Here is a 16,180-nt window from a genome sequence, read left to right as displayed (position 1 = left end):
TCATGGTATCCTGTTTCCTTCCTGTACAGATCCAGTTGTTACTCACCTTAAAGACTGATATTGTATATCATGGTATCCTGTTCCGTCCTGTACAGATCAAGCTTTAGGTTGACAGTTGTTACTCACCTTAAAGACTGATATTGTATATCAAGGTATCCTGTTCCGTCCTGCACAGATCCAGCTTTTGGTGGACTATTATCTATAATCACACCATCAGATGACATAGACGTACACAGTTCTGCAGTATTACAGGCTGTAATACTGACATAGTATTTTATACCAATACCAAGGTGTACATTAGTAAGCTCAAAATCTGTAAAATAAATGTAATGCTGTTATAGATAAGATGCTGTTGTGGATGCCTGGAATAAACTATGGGTTGGAGACATGATGATTTTAAACCCTGAAATATAGCCTGTTTAGCTGAAGTTTTCTTTTTGTGTATGATGTCATTGTAATCATATAGAAATCTAACTTATGTCAAAAGAAACAGCAAATGAGAGGAGGAAGATACAAAAGGGATATACAAACTAATAAAACTATGACAAACTGATGCCATGACAAAATACAAAAAAGGACCAGAGGACAAACATACCAAAGGGATATACAAACTAATAAAACTATGACAAACTGATGCCATGGCAAAATACCAAAAAGGACCAGAGTATGACAAACTGATGCCATGACAAAATACAAAAAAGGACCAGAGGACAAACATACCAAAGGAATATACAAACTAATAAAACTATGACAAACTGATGCCATGGCAAAATACGAAAAAGGACCAGAGGACAAACATACCAAAGGGATATACAAACTAATAAAACTATGACAAACTGATGCCATGGCAAAATACGAAAAAGGACCAGAGGACAAACATACCAAAGGGATATACAAACTAATAAAACTATGACAAACTGATGCCATGGCAAAATACCAAAAAGGACCAGAGGACAAACACACCAAAGGGATATACAAACTAATAAAACTATAACAAACTGATGCCATAGCAAAATACCAAAAAGGACCAGAGGACAAACATACCAAAGGGATATACAAACTACTAAAACTATGACAAATTGATGCCATGGCAAAATACCAAAAAGGACCAGAGGACAAACATACCAAAGGGACATACAAACTAATAAAACTATGACAAACTGATGCCATGGCAAAATACCAAAAAGGACCAGAGGACAAACATACCAAAGGGATATACAAACCAATAAAACTTTGACAAACTGATGCCATGGCAAAATACCAAAAAGGACCAGAGGACAAACATACCAAAGGGATATACAAACTAATAAAACTATGACAAACTGATGCCATGGCAAAATACGAAAAAGGACCAGAGGACAAGCATACCAAAGGGATATACAAACTAATAAAACTATGACAAACTGATGCCATGGCAAAATACAAAAAAGGACCAGAGGACAAGCATACCAAAGGGATATACAAACTAATAAAACTATGACAAACTGATGCCATGGCAAAATACAAAAAAGGACCAGAGGACAAACATACCAAAGGGTTATACAAACTAATAAAACTATGACAAACTGATGCCATGGAAAAATACGAAAAAGGACCAGAGGACAAACATACCAAAGGGATATACAAACTAATAAAACTATGACAAACTGATGCCATGGAAAAATATGAAAAAGGACCAGAGGACAAGCATACCAAAGGGATATACAAACTAATGAAACAATGACAAACTGATGCCATGGCAAAATACGAAAAAGGACCAGAGGACAAGCATACCAAAGGGATATACAAACTAATAAAACTATGACAAACTGATGCCATGGCAAAATACGAAAAAGGACCAGAGGACAAGCATACCAAAGGGATATACAAACTAATAAAACAATGACAAACTGATGCCATGGCAAAATACGAAAAAGGACCAGAGGACAAGCATACCAAAGGGATATACAAACTAATAAAACAATGACAAACTGATGCCATGGCAAAATACGAAAAAGGACCAGAGGACAAGCATACCAAAGGGATATACAAACTAATAAAACTATGACAAACTGATGCCATGGCAAAATACAAAAAAGGACCAGAGGACAAGCATACCAAAGGGATATACAAACTAATATAACTATGACAAACTGATGCCATGGCAAAATACGAAAAAGGACCAGAGGACAAACATACCAAAGGGTTATACAAACTAATAAAACTATGACAAACTGATGCCATGGCAAAATACGAAAAAGGACCAGAGGACAAACATACCAAAGGGATATACAAACTAATAAAACTATGACAAACTGATGCCATGGCAAAATACGAAAAAGGACCAGAGGACAAACATACCAAAGGGATATACAAACTAATAAAACTATGACAAACTGATGCCATGGCAAAATGCCAAAAAGGACCAGAGGACAAACACACCAAAGGGATATACAAACTAATAAAACTATAACAAACTGATGCCATGGTAAAATACCAAAAAGGACCAGAGGACAAACATACCAAAGGGATATACAAACTACTAAAACTATGACAAATTGATGCCATGGCAAAATACCAAAAAGGACCAGAGGACAAACATACCAAAGGGATATACAAACTACTAAAACTATGACAAACTGATGCCATGGCAAAATACAAAAAAGGACCAGAGGACAAACATACCAAAGGGATATACAAACTAATAAAACTTTGACAAACTGATGCCATGGCAAAATACAAAAAAAGACCAGAGGACAAACATACCAAAGGGATATGCAAACCAATAAAACTATGACAAACTGATGCCATGGCAAAATACAAAAAAGGACCAGAGGACAAACATACCAAAGGGATATACAAACTAATAAAACAATGACAAACTGATGCCATGGCAAAATACGAAAAAGGACCAGAGGACAAGCATACCAAAGGGATATACAAACTAATAAAACTATGACAAACTGATGCCATGGCAAAATACGAAAAAGGACCAGAGGACAAGCATACCAAAGGGATATACAAACTAATAAAACAATGACAAACTGATGCCATGGCAAAATACGAAAAAGGACCAGAGGACAAGCATACCAAAGGGATATACAAACTAATAAAACAATGACAAACTGATGCCATGGCAAAATACAAAAAAGGACCAGAGGACAAGCATACCAAAGGGATATACAAACTTATAAAACTATGACAAACTGATGCCATGGCAAAATACGAAAAAGGACCAGAGGACAAGCTTACCAAAGGGATATACAAACTAATAAAACTATGACAAACTGATGCCATGGCAAAATACAAAAAAGGACCAGAGGACAAACATACCAAAGGGTTAAACAAACTAATAAAACTATGACAAACTGATGCCATGGCAAAATACGAAAAAGGACCAGAGGACAAACATACCAAAGGGATATACAAACTAATAAAACTATGACAAACTGATGCCATGGCAAAATACCAAAAAGGACCAGAGGACAAACATACCAAAGGGATATACAAACTAATAAAACTATGACAAACTGATGCCATGGCAAAATGCCAAAAAGGACCAGAGGACAAACACACCAAAGGGATATACAAACTAATAAAACTATAACAAACTGATGCCATGGTAAAATACCAAAAAGGACCAGAGGACAAACACACCAAAGGGATATACAAACTACTAAAACTATGACAAATTGATGCCATGGCAAAATACCAAAAAGGACCAGAGGACAAACATACCAAAGGAATATACAAACTACTAAAACTATGACAAACTGATGCCATGGCAAAATACGAAAAAGGACCAGAGGACAAACATACCAAAGGGATATACAAACTACTAAAACTTTGACAAACTGATACCATGGCAAAATACAAAAAAGGACCAGAGGACAAACATACCAAAGGGATATGCAAACTAATAAAACTATGACAAACTGATGCCATGGCAAAATACCAAAAAGGACCAGAGGACAAACATACCAAAGGGATATACAAACTAATAAAACAATGACAAACTGATGCCATGGCAAAATACGAAAAAGGACCAGAGGACAAGCATACCAAAGGGATATACAAACTAATAAAACTATGACAAACTGATGCCATGGCAAAATACGAAAAAGGACCAGAGGACAAGCATACCAAAGGGATATACAAACTAATAAAACAATGACAAACTGATGCCATGGCAAAATACGAAAAAGGACCAGAGGACAAGCATACCAAAGGGATATACAAACTAATAAAACTATGACAAACTGATGCCATGGCAAAATACGAAAAAGGACCAGAGGACAAGCTTACCAAAGGGATATACAAACTAATAAAACTATGACAAACTGATGCCATGGCAAAATACAAAAAAGGACCAGAGGACAAACATACCAAAGGGTTAAACAAACTAATAAAACTAAGACAAACTGATGCCATGGCAAAATACGAAAAAGGACCAGAGGACAAACATACCAAAGGGATATACAAACTAATAAAACTATGACAAACTGATGCCATGGCAAAATACCAAAAAGGACCAGAGGACAAACATACCAAAGGGATATACAAACTAATAAAACTATGACAAACTGATGCCATGGCAAAATATGAAAAAGGACCAGAGGACAAACATACCAAAGGGATATACAAACTAATAAAACTATGACAAACTGATGCCATGGCAAAATACGAAAAAGGACCAGAGGACAAACATACCAAAGGGATATACAAACTAATAAAACAATGACAAACTGATGCCATGGCAAAATACGAAAAAGGATCAGAGGACAAGCCAAAGGGATATACAAACTAATAAAACAATGACAAACTGATGCCATGGCAAAATACGAAAAAGGATCAGAGGACAAGCATACCAAAGGGATATACAAACTAATAAAACTATGACAAACTGATGCCATGGCAAAATACGAAAAAGGACCAGAGGACAAGCATACCAAAGGGATATACAAACTAATAAAACTATGACAAACTGATGCCATGGCAAAATACGAAAAAGGACCAGAGGACAAGCATACCAAAGGGTTATACAAACTAATAAAACTATGACAAACTGATGCCATGGCAAAATACCAAAAAGGACCAGAGGACAAACATACCAAAGGGATATACAAACTAATAAAACTATGACAAACTGATGCCATGGCAAAATACGAAAAAGGACCAGAGGACAAACATACCAAAGGGATATACAAACTAATAAAACTATGACAAACTGATGCCATGGCAAAATATGAAAAAGGACCAGAGGACAAACATACCAAAGGGATATACAAACTAATAAAACTATGACAAACTGATGCCATGGCAAAATATGAAAAAGGACCAGAGGACAAACATACCAAAGGGATATACAAACTAATAAAACTATGACAAACTGATGCCATGGCAAAATACCAAAAAGGACCAGAGGACAAACATACCAAAGGGATATACAAACTAATAAAACTATGACAAACTGATGCCATGGCAAAATACGAAAAAGGACCAGAGGACAAACATACCAAAGGGATATACAAACTAATAAGACTATGAAAAACTGATGCCATGGCAAAATACGAAAAAGGACCAGAGGACAAACATACCAAAGGGATATACAAACTAATAAAACTATGACAAACTGATGCCATGGCAAAATATGAAAAAGGACCAGAGGACAAACAATAGTTTACAAAACACACTTGGATAACCATCATCATAATGGGGATTACAACATCATTTTCTGCTGCAGCATATATTTAAACAAGAATATGTGTCCATAGGACACCATGACCATTACACTATCATTTTCCCTGTTCAGTGCATCATGAAATCGAAACAGTAATTTGGCATAAAATCTTTAAAGTTTACATCATAATGAACGTGCGCTGGGCATAAATACAAAGAATTTTAACAAAACTTACAATTGAAATGAAAAAAATATCTACTACATGTATTTACATTATACTCTACATCATAATATATTCAGGCTGTTGGTTTTTTGTTTGTATTGTTTTGCCTTTCATCATTTCATGGCCTTTTATAGCTTACTATACAGTATTCATTTTGCTTATTGTTGAAAGCTGAACGGTCACTTATAGTTGCTTTAATCTACGTCATTTGACCTTAGGTGGAGAGTTGTCTCATTGGCAACCATACCATCTTCTTACTGTTATATATCTATTCAGGACTGGGTTTCTCAAATTGTTCATATTTTAAATCTAGAAAATTTTAATTTTGGAAACTCAAATATGAAGCACCAGGATTATATAACTTAGCTATACAGTCGACTCTCATTATCTCGAAGTCAGCTGGACCAGAAAAATATTCTGAGATACCCGTATTTCAACTCAACCGAAAACCGAAAGTTTGACAAACCAAGGGACATAACTCTTGCTTAGCTTGGTAAGGCCAAGATAAATCTGGATGAATATGGGTAGGGGATAGATATTCTGGTCTTAGATCAATTTATTTGTATGTTATGGTCTTTTATTATTATAATAACATTTTACGTTTTCGTCTTATTTCTTTGTACAGTTACAATTTTTTACTGTGCTTTTTAGCCGAGAGAGTAATTTCCAATCAATCATTGCATTATTTAAGTTGAAAAAATTGTTTATTTTGTTTACAAGAGAAAATACAAAAAGATTAAAGACGCCGATTGAGTAGTTGTAGTTTCAGTATAATAAATTAAATAACACATATCTGAGAGGGTGATAGAGTAGATTGTCACCTCTCGAAAACACATTGTCAACCTTGGCTTCGCCTCAGCTGACAATGTTTTCTCAGGGTATATAAAAATGTATGTGAAATTACAATACATTGTTAATAAGTTTTCATGGGAGATAACCTAAAACATTATTCTTTTGAATATGGAAGACTTTTTGAAAGAATAGTTGATTATCTCCCATGGAAACTTCCTAACAACGTATTGTAATTTCACACATATTTTACTGATTATAAGATGTTGAAATTCAAATAATGTCTGATTCTTATGAATATAGAAGACATTTCAAAAGTAAAATTGTATGAAAGCTTAGTTTGGACATTTTTATAGCAATTCAAAACAAGTGAAACTGCGAGCTACTGCTAACTGATGATACCCCTGCCGCAACTGGATAATTTTAATAGTGTAAAATTATGTAAGTGTTCGGTAAACAGGAAGTTGTTGAGTGATGAATCTGAAAACGCATCACACGGTATAGCTGACTTTTATAAACCATGAAACCAAATTTCAGAAATCCTTATGATGTAGTTCCTCAGAAAAAATGCAATGAAAAATATTCATTGGACGGACAGACAGAGGTAAAACAGTATACCCCACTTTTTTAAAGCGGGGGTAAAATTACTACCTATCACCTTTCGCATGACAATAACAATAAAATTTCTATACAAACTGTTAGACTGATTTTTCATAATAACATGGAAGTGGAATTAAAGTCTTATAGTATTGTAAGTATGCTTTATTTTTTATCACCTTGCACTTTCATGACTTAGACTGTGGTTTTCTACAGCAGTTTGTTCAAATTTTTGACCAGTTGAACAGTTTAGTTTTATAAAACAAATTGCAATTTGGTCAGATTTTTGAATAAGTTGCAATAGATGGAGAGCAACACTTACAGTCAAGTCACAGTAAATTCTTTTACACATTTTGCAATACTTGTGAACATCTAGTATTACAAAGAAATTTCTTTGCATAAGTTATATACTATGAAGTTATTATTATTCGTTGGATATCAATTTTCGTGGATTTAGTAATTAAAGGTAAAAATCCAATTTAAATGTTCAACAAAGTAAAAATTTTCTATAGACTCATATGCAGACTTGGCAAAACCACCAAATCAAATATCCACAAAAATACTATTTTCCTTACCCCACGAAAATTGATAGCCATGAAATTAAATGAATCCACAATAAGCAACATTACCTTGTACAATACCCAGTGCTTGTCGACTGAGTACATCGTCACACAGTTCACAAGTCCCAACACTGACATAATATTCCTGTATATAGGAATGAGAATCATGGAAACCTTGCCAATAGGCATACAGCATTTTTGTCTCTGTTTGATAGTCTATATCCTTTAGATCACCAGTCATTTGACTTCTCTGTCCATCATAAACATGTCCACCGATAGGGGGTGTTGTGTCAACAACAAATGCCCAGGATGTAGCAACAGATGATAATCCAGCATTGTTGAAAGCCTGCAAATGATTAGAATTTTAAATAATACTATCTTAAGAACATACATCTGAGAAACTGCTAACACAGTTCACAAAATGATACCCCTGCCCCTTGTATTCATCATAAAATATGAAGAATGACCGTGACCATGCAGATATTCAGTCTAACATTATTCGCAACCCATAGTCAAAATTTATGGCTAGCCACAATAATATCAATCATCATTTATATCCTTCAAATTATTCAAAAGTACTGAGTCGGACTGTGATTATTTGAAAACAATGTTATTAACCTTGACCACGCAGACATTCTTCAAACCTCATTTGTGAATGAAGTTCCCAATGAGGCAACTTTTAAAATGCCATACCATTATTCTTAATCCAATGATGGGAAACTAAATAAGGTATAAAATCGAATTTAAATAAATTCAAGAAATCTTGCTCATGGTTTTGGTTCATAGCAAAACATGACCTTTTAAAAAAAATAAATACTTTCTCCATTTATCTTAATTTGCTTCATGTACTCTTCGACATTGAAAAATATGTCTTTTAAAAAAATAATTTTCAAGATACCATTGTTTTTATTTTTTTTCATTCTAACACTATAAAACATGCATTTAGAATTATTCATTACTATTGTTCTGAGAAACCAAATGATCATGTAAATACCTCTACAGTAATATAATATGAATGACCATCCAGTAATTCTAATGGTGTATTTGACTGTCCACATTCTTCTCCTGTGACAGTAGCTCTGGACATGATGTCATAATACCCAGGCTGAGATCCAATGTACCATTCATAGTGATTTATACCACTCTCTATATCTTCAAATACTGACGTCCAACTGTAATGTTAATAAATGTATAGATTATAAATAAACCTACAAGGAAATGAGAATAAATCTATTGTCAAGAATGACACTTACGTTTTTGATCCCTATCCATTTTAGGAAAACAAAATTAAAAGGAAAAATGGGAGAAAAAAACATATTTTGAATTTTCATTTTTTTTCTTTCTATTGATATGCTAACTGAAGATATTGTTTCAGAGATAACATAGCTTTTTGTACATGTTCAATACATAGAAGGCATTTGTCTACTTATAACTGTGCATATTTAAACAGAAGCTATTTGTATGTTGTAGACATGAACATGACTTATTTGTACCAGAGAAGTACTAATTTGTTTTAAAATTTCATATATTGTGGATTCAAGATTTTTCCTCGGAAACCATTTTTTGTGGATTTCATGGGTATAGGTTAACCCAAGGTTTACATGTTCAAAGGAGTGCAAATTTTCTAAAGGCTTGTATGCAGGCTTTGGCAAAATCATGAAATTAAATAACCATGGAAATACAAATTTTTTTTTTGGAAAATTAAGAATCCACAGTACTTAAGCTTACCATGGGTGCACTTCTTGTGTTGATGTTATGTGACGACCAGCTAAATATATAGGTTCATCAGACTTAGTGGGTTGGGTATAGTCTACTATAACTGGATTAGATGTCTTAGTTGTGCTTCTTCCAGCAAAATCAGTGGCTGAAAAGAAATATAATATGTAATATTTGAAGCAGGTATCCTCTCGGGTAACTTTTAAAATAAATAATAGTCTTCTTGATATTTAGCAAAGAAATGTGGATTTCAGAAAAAAAAACAAAATCTTTGAAACATTTTTTTCCTACAAAATTACAAGTTTTGACACATTTTCTACCAAAAAACTTATATGCAATTTTTTCTGTATATCACCATCTCTGTCCTTTTCATTTCGAATAAAATAAAGCATATTTTGATGTCAAAAGTGGCATTTATAAATTTATAAACAAATCAGACAAAATTTTTTACATCAGAACATCTGTGCGAAGCCTTTACAGTGCAAAATTAATTCTTTAAACTATTTCCGAGTATCATCATATACAATACCTGTTACAGTGGCATAATAGACAAATCCATTCTGTAAACGAAGACCGTGGAAGGCTTTGTGATTGACTACTCCTACACTCTGCCATGCTACAACATCATTGGCTCCCTCAGATGTACCTAAAATACATACAAATTTATTACTCAACATTATCAATCTGCAGACCAAATATCAAATCATTTCCTTTCATTCAACCGAAGAAAACTTTGAAGAATATTTTCCTTTAACAATGAGTGTTGATAAATTTAAAACTATGAGCAGGCAGTAAGTGGTATTAACTTACCAATCCCTACAGTGTAGTCCATTATACCAGTAGGATTTGGTCCAGTCCCAAATTCATCAACATCTATAAAGGACTCCCAGTTAACATACATCTCTGTGATCGAACTCTGGAAGATAATTTTTGATATGATAAATGTCTCAGTGTGTAAGGGGCATAACACATAATAATAAAAACCATCAGGAAATGTTTAAGAACATAACATTATTGCAGCAACTCATTTAAAACAAAATCTTACAAGAAGAAATACTTGTCAGTCATGAACATTTCATTTTTAATGCAATTAAGAAACAAATTTTTTTGCTTTTGTAAGTTTCTAATCCCCTTTAAGTTGTTTTAAATAAAAATTGCCTGCATCAATCGCAAGCTGGAACCGTATTCATAACATTCAGAATCAAATCAATGAAATGATATGATATGTACCAATCATCAGGTTGTCTGCATATTGATATGGTAAAATATCAGCTGCAAGTCACAATATGAAGGTTTTTGTTGAGGAAGCCCAGTGAATGAGTTCAAATAAATGGAGAGTGTGTCCATGAGACACAGATGGTGCCCCCGCTTGCATATAACGTTATAAAGGGCATAACTCCAGTTCAACAGTAAAAGTGTAGCCACCCAAATTCGAACTTGATCTGAGTTTTGTGGTAATAAGCATTGTATATAAGTTTCATAACATTTGGATGAGGCAAACTAAAGTTAGAGAACGGAAACCAATTTTGCAATTTTATGAAGAGCTGAGCAGAGTAATACAGACGGTAGGAACACCGATAATACCTGGTATCTAACACTAGGACTATGAGAGATCCAAACTGCCCCTGCTGATGGTGATGTCAAATCCACCACAACTCCATCACTACATGTACTGACCGCTGCTAACACTTCTGTCCATGTATCACGGTCAATCTCTTTATAACCAGCATGGACACATACAATGTAACGAGTACCATGTACTAAATCTCCAGCAGAAAACACTTCATTCATAAATTCATTTTCTACAATACCAGAAAAGAAGAGTAGGATGAAATTCATGGGAATTACAGAACTATTTCTAAATGATTTTTTTTTCATCTGATAAATTCCTTCAAATAAGTGTAATTAAAAAAAATTCTATTTTACTTGTTTTTCAGCCAGATAAATGATTAAGAAGATGTGAGTATATGTCTATGAGGTAGCTACCAGACAAGAAAATAAACTTAGACATCCAGGGGTAATTATGTATATTGTATATGTGCATGCAGTGGTTATAATTTTACAATAGACTTATCAAATCTCTGTAATGTTTTGGCAAACCTCTTCCATAAGCACTAGCATGACTTATTGAAAGAACAATTTTCAACTTTCTGTTAAAGGAGATTTTTTTTATTTTCATACATACTTTATTACATGCAGAACGAACCCATCTCATTTTCAGATAAAATGTTTATCTTGAAATATATCAATTAACAATTACTTATAGCATTAGAGTGGGTGGCGCATATTCGCCTTGGACACATTTTTCGCCGTTTTGCTATTTTTTCTGTAAAATTTGTGTATCTTTACCCAATACTTGCCTAAATAGATGGCAAAGGCTTTTGTAATGTAACAACTGTTGATATTCCTCTTTACCCCATTTCCAAGGTTATTTGCACATATTGAGAAATACGCAGGTGTTTTTGGCAATTATGTAAGATTTATATGGCAATCATGCGCAGTCTTAAAGTAAATATTTGTGAGAAAAATCGTATAGGAATGATCCCTCAAGCTAATTCATGTAATAGCAAACATTCGTTTTTATAATATACCAGGATAATGAGGATGGTCATATCATACACTGCAACGAAAATGTGTCCCCCATGGTACACGAACAACTTGATTTCCTCTTGAGTTTGCGTTTGTTTTTAGAACAATTAACCAATGTTTTGAAGATAGTTTCTTTATCAAACATTTTTTTCATATAGTTAAATTTCTGAAACCTTCATAAAAAGTTCCAAATATTCGAATGTAGGTCGGATGTAAGTGGAAATGAACGAATTATGCGGCGAATATGGGTCTCTCACTCTATGTATTTTATAAAAAAAAATGTCTTTACTTTTATGGAGATCATTGAACACACACAAAACAGTGAATAACCCCTGTATGTTTTTTAAAGGATCACTAGAATTCACTAAATAAGTATTTTTCCAATGCAGATATGAAGCTGCTTATCTTTTTATTTATTGTTATATAAGTTAATTACACAAACCTGTTGTACCACATCTTATCTTATGAGCATGTGAACAGGGTTCATCTAATGAAAGGGTATCAGTTTGCTTATAATATGTTGCCACATCAACACTTTGACCATCCAATATGGCATATTTATAATCTCTGTGACGAAGAGTTGGCCAGACTGCTGATATAATGTTCTTATATGGGGTATAATCAACATCAGGTATGGTCCACAGTGCATTCTTCACAAGGACTATTTCATTACCAACACCATCTAAAACAAATTATAATTGTTACTTAAGTATTGTAAAAGCAGTAATTTTTTATGTTTTCATCGAACCATAGTATAACAAGAATGTGTCCATAGTACACGGATGCCCCATTCGCACTATCATTTTCTATGTTCAGTGGACCGTGAAATTGGGGTCAAAACTCTAATTTGGAATTAAAATTAGAAAGATCATATCATAGGGAACATATGTACTAAGTTTCAAGTTGATTGGACTCTTCAACTTCATCAAAAACTTCCTTGACCAAAAACTTAAACCTGAAGCGGGACAGACGGACGAACAAATGGACGGACGAACGAACGGACGGACGCTCAGACCGAAAAACATAATGCCCCTCTACTATCCTAGGTGGGGCATAAAAATATGAAAAATAGCTACCTTAAAAAAAACCTTAATTAAGAAAAGATATCAAAATATTTCAAAATGATAACATTCTACAGAAGCAGATAATTTAATTTCATTTTGTATCCCTAAAATTTAACCAGATATGTGAAAACCTCTCAGCTTCACAGTAGACATCCTACATATCCAAGTTCGTCATATGGGTGGAGAAATTGAAAAAAAAATATGCTACCATTACCGCCTACCTGAAATGAATTGTGAATATTGACCAATCAAACGCTTGCCGAGTTTGTACAAAACAACCATATTATGGTTAAGAGTGTACTCATTGTTCAATGAGCAAATTTATCTCACTATGAAAAGTTCATGCATTGAAATCTGGAAAATAAATACCTGAGAAAATATCCATTTTAAAAGCATTAAATCTCAGGGTCAATTATGTTTTGATTGATTGATTGTTGGTTGCTTAATGTCCAGTTGCACATTATGTTTTGAATACCTTCATGTAAACTAACAAAGTTATATATTCAATGGCTGTAAAAACTTATATTGTCAATGACAGCAAATTGTAATGAGTTATAAAGTTAATATTACTCAAATAGTAAACCTACCTTCTGAATCAGGTGCACCTTTAGCATCAATAACAATATTAGGAATAATTAACTTTGGATTGAAGGCATCACATTGTTTTATTTCTGTTGATACTAAAGAGTACATCTGTACTCTGTTAAATCCCCTAACAGAAAATCTTTTGCATTTCGAAAAGTCCATTTCTCCAGTCAAGGTCACATCAAAGGTTACCTGAAAGAAGACAAGTAAACTTAAACTTCATATTCAGTTTGCTTTCAAGTGTTTGTTACTGTACTTTCATTCAGTTTTTAACAGATGAATATTGGAAATGGTTAGGATGATTTAGTTATAAGGAGTTGAAATCAAATACATTTTGGTCTGATTTTCATTAATAATAGATATCTTTTTAATCAATGTTTAACTTTTTCTTGAAGAGAAGCCACCTATATAATTCCTTTTAATAATATGAATTTTATATCCTGACTTATTAGTATTCAATACTACAAAAAAATTAAAGAACAAAGTTCCAATGTCCCCCACGTTGCACATATCTTATCTATCCAAGGGCAATAACTAGAAAAAAATTTTGGTTAGTTCTTTATAACTTTTTATAAATATCTTAGAGAAATTAAGGCTTGAGAGCAAATACAATGCAATTTCCAATATAAGTAATATTTCCAAGGGGCATAACTCTATGGTATAAGTTTCATAAAAATCTGGCAAGAATTGTACACATGAGAGCGCTTACAATGCAATTTTTCAAAGGGGCATAACTCTTTAAAAGTTATTGATCAGCACTATTTTTCTAACTTGTCCGAGATATTGCTGATATAAACCTACAATATGAGTTTCAGAAAATCTGGCAAGAACTGTACATGAGATAGCTAACAAGGCAATTTTCCATATAATTAATATTCCAAAGGGGCATAACTCTTTTAAAAATAATAAACTGGCACTGATTTTTGAATTCGTCTGACATACTGCTGATATAAACCTATATGAGTTTCATAAATATCTGGCAAGAATTGTACACATGAGAGTGCTAACTAGGCAATTTTCCATATAATTAACATTCTAAAGGCACATAACTCTTTTAAAAATAATTGATCGGCACTTGTTTTCAAATTTGTTAGAGATATTGCTGATATAAACCTATGATATGAGTTTCATAAAAATCTCTGGCAAGAATTGTACACATGAGAGCGCTAACAAGGCAATTTTCCATATAATTAATATTTCAAAGGGCATAACTCTTTTCACTGCTTTTCAAACTTGTCAAAGATATTGCTGTTATAAACCAATGATATAAGTTTTATAAAAATCTGGCAGGAATTGTACACTTGAGAGCGCTAACAAGACCGGAAGGATGGAGAGACGCCTGGAATCCTATGTCCCCTGCAATGTGTTGTGTGAGGGACAATAATATTTACATATTGAGTCAATTTTTACATGAAAACATTGAATACAATACCTCTATTAGGAATTCTAATTTAAGTAGCTATATTTTTTTTTCTCTCCAATATCTCTAACTGAAAAATATATCTGATGACATGCAAGATTTTCTGTTAAAAATAATGAAATATTGATATCTGACTTACGGTATCTCCTGTAGGAACAGTTAATGCTGTCCAGTTAGTGTAAATATTTCCCATCCAAGAATTATCAGTTATAGCATATTCATATTTGTTCACAGCATCATACTTTTCTGTAGTATCTGGGATGTCAGGATCATAAAAATTATCCAAGGTAACACTCAACTATGGAAAAAAATAGACAACAAAAGTAATATTTTTTTTTAATTGTAGAGAATATGAATTTGGTGGCAGGTCAATTTTTCTAGATTCAGATTGCTTTAGAGCATATCTATTGCTTAAAAACATATGCAGACTTCAACTTCTAAACGTCTTATGATTTTATGTATTTTGAGTTCTTTCGCTGCAAACTATATCCAATAACTTTTATTCATGCATATTACCGCACAGGAAATCATCAATATGTCTGTAAAGGTTTGTTAACCAAAAAACTTAGGATTACTTTGGATATGTATTGAAATGAAATTGTTGTGCATAAAAACATGGGAAATATATTCCTAGAAACTGTGAAGAACAGCAATAAGATGCTTTTCCTTTCATATATTTGATTATTTCCTATCAGTATAGTAGATTTTTGTCTAATTAATAGCAAACCTATAAATATAAAAAATTAAAAGTTTAACATTTCTGTTTTTTGCATATGATAATTAATGTTGGTAAGTGTGTATCAGTTTAAAATATTAATTTTACATAGAACATATTGCAAAATATTATACTAGTGTAAGTATATACTGTGGATTCATTAATATTCGTTGGATACCAATTTTCGTGGATTTCGTGGGTACAGTGGAACCACGAATTTAAATGTTCAACGAATTACAAGTTTTCTAAAGGAATGTATGCAG

The 16,180-nt window shown here is 33.1% G+C and overlaps 1 protein-coding gene across 1 annotated transcript in view; it reads right to left on the bottom strand.

Annotated features, from left to right (window-relative positions):
• Window positions 1–16,180, bottom strand: part of LOC127704195 (uncharacterized) — a 112,680-nt gene that overhangs the window by 24,707 nt on the left and 71,793 nt on the right. Inside the window, exons 28-37 of the mRNA XM_052208131.1 lie at window positions 15,342–15,500; window positions 13,785–13,974; window positions 12,576–12,815; window positions 11,129–11,346; window positions 10,355–10,460; window positions 10,074–10,190; window positions 9,557–9,692; window positions 8,823–9,000; window positions 7,898–8,174; window positions 127–313 (exon numbers count right to left, since the gene is read on the bottom strand). Coding sequence (XP_052064091.1) covers window positions 127–313; window positions 7,898–8,174; window positions 8,823–9,000; window positions 9,557–9,692; window positions 10,074–10,190; window positions 10,355–10,460; window positions 11,129–11,346; window positions 12,576–12,815; window positions 13,785–13,974; window positions 15,342–15,500 — 1,808 coding nt within the window. The remainder of the gene's footprint in view (window positions 1–126; window positions 314–7,897; window positions 8,175–8,822; window positions 9,001–9,556; window positions 9,693–10,073; window positions 10,191–10,354; window positions 10,461–11,128; window positions 11,347–12,575; window positions 12,816–13,784; window positions 13,975–15,341; window positions 15,501–16,180) is intronic.

This window comes from Mytilus californianus, unplaced genomic scaffold (assembly GCF_021869535.1).
Source record: "Mytilus californianus isolate M0D057914Y unplaced genomic scaffold, xbMytCali1.0.p SCAF_6, whole genome shotgun sequence".
Classification (NCBI taxonomy): domain Eukaryota; kingdom Metazoa; phylum Mollusca; class Bivalvia; order Mytilida; family Mytilidae; genus Mytilus; species Mytilus californianus.
Note: the sequence above shows the minus strand (reverse complement) of the source record. Positions and strands in the feature narration are given on the sequence as shown.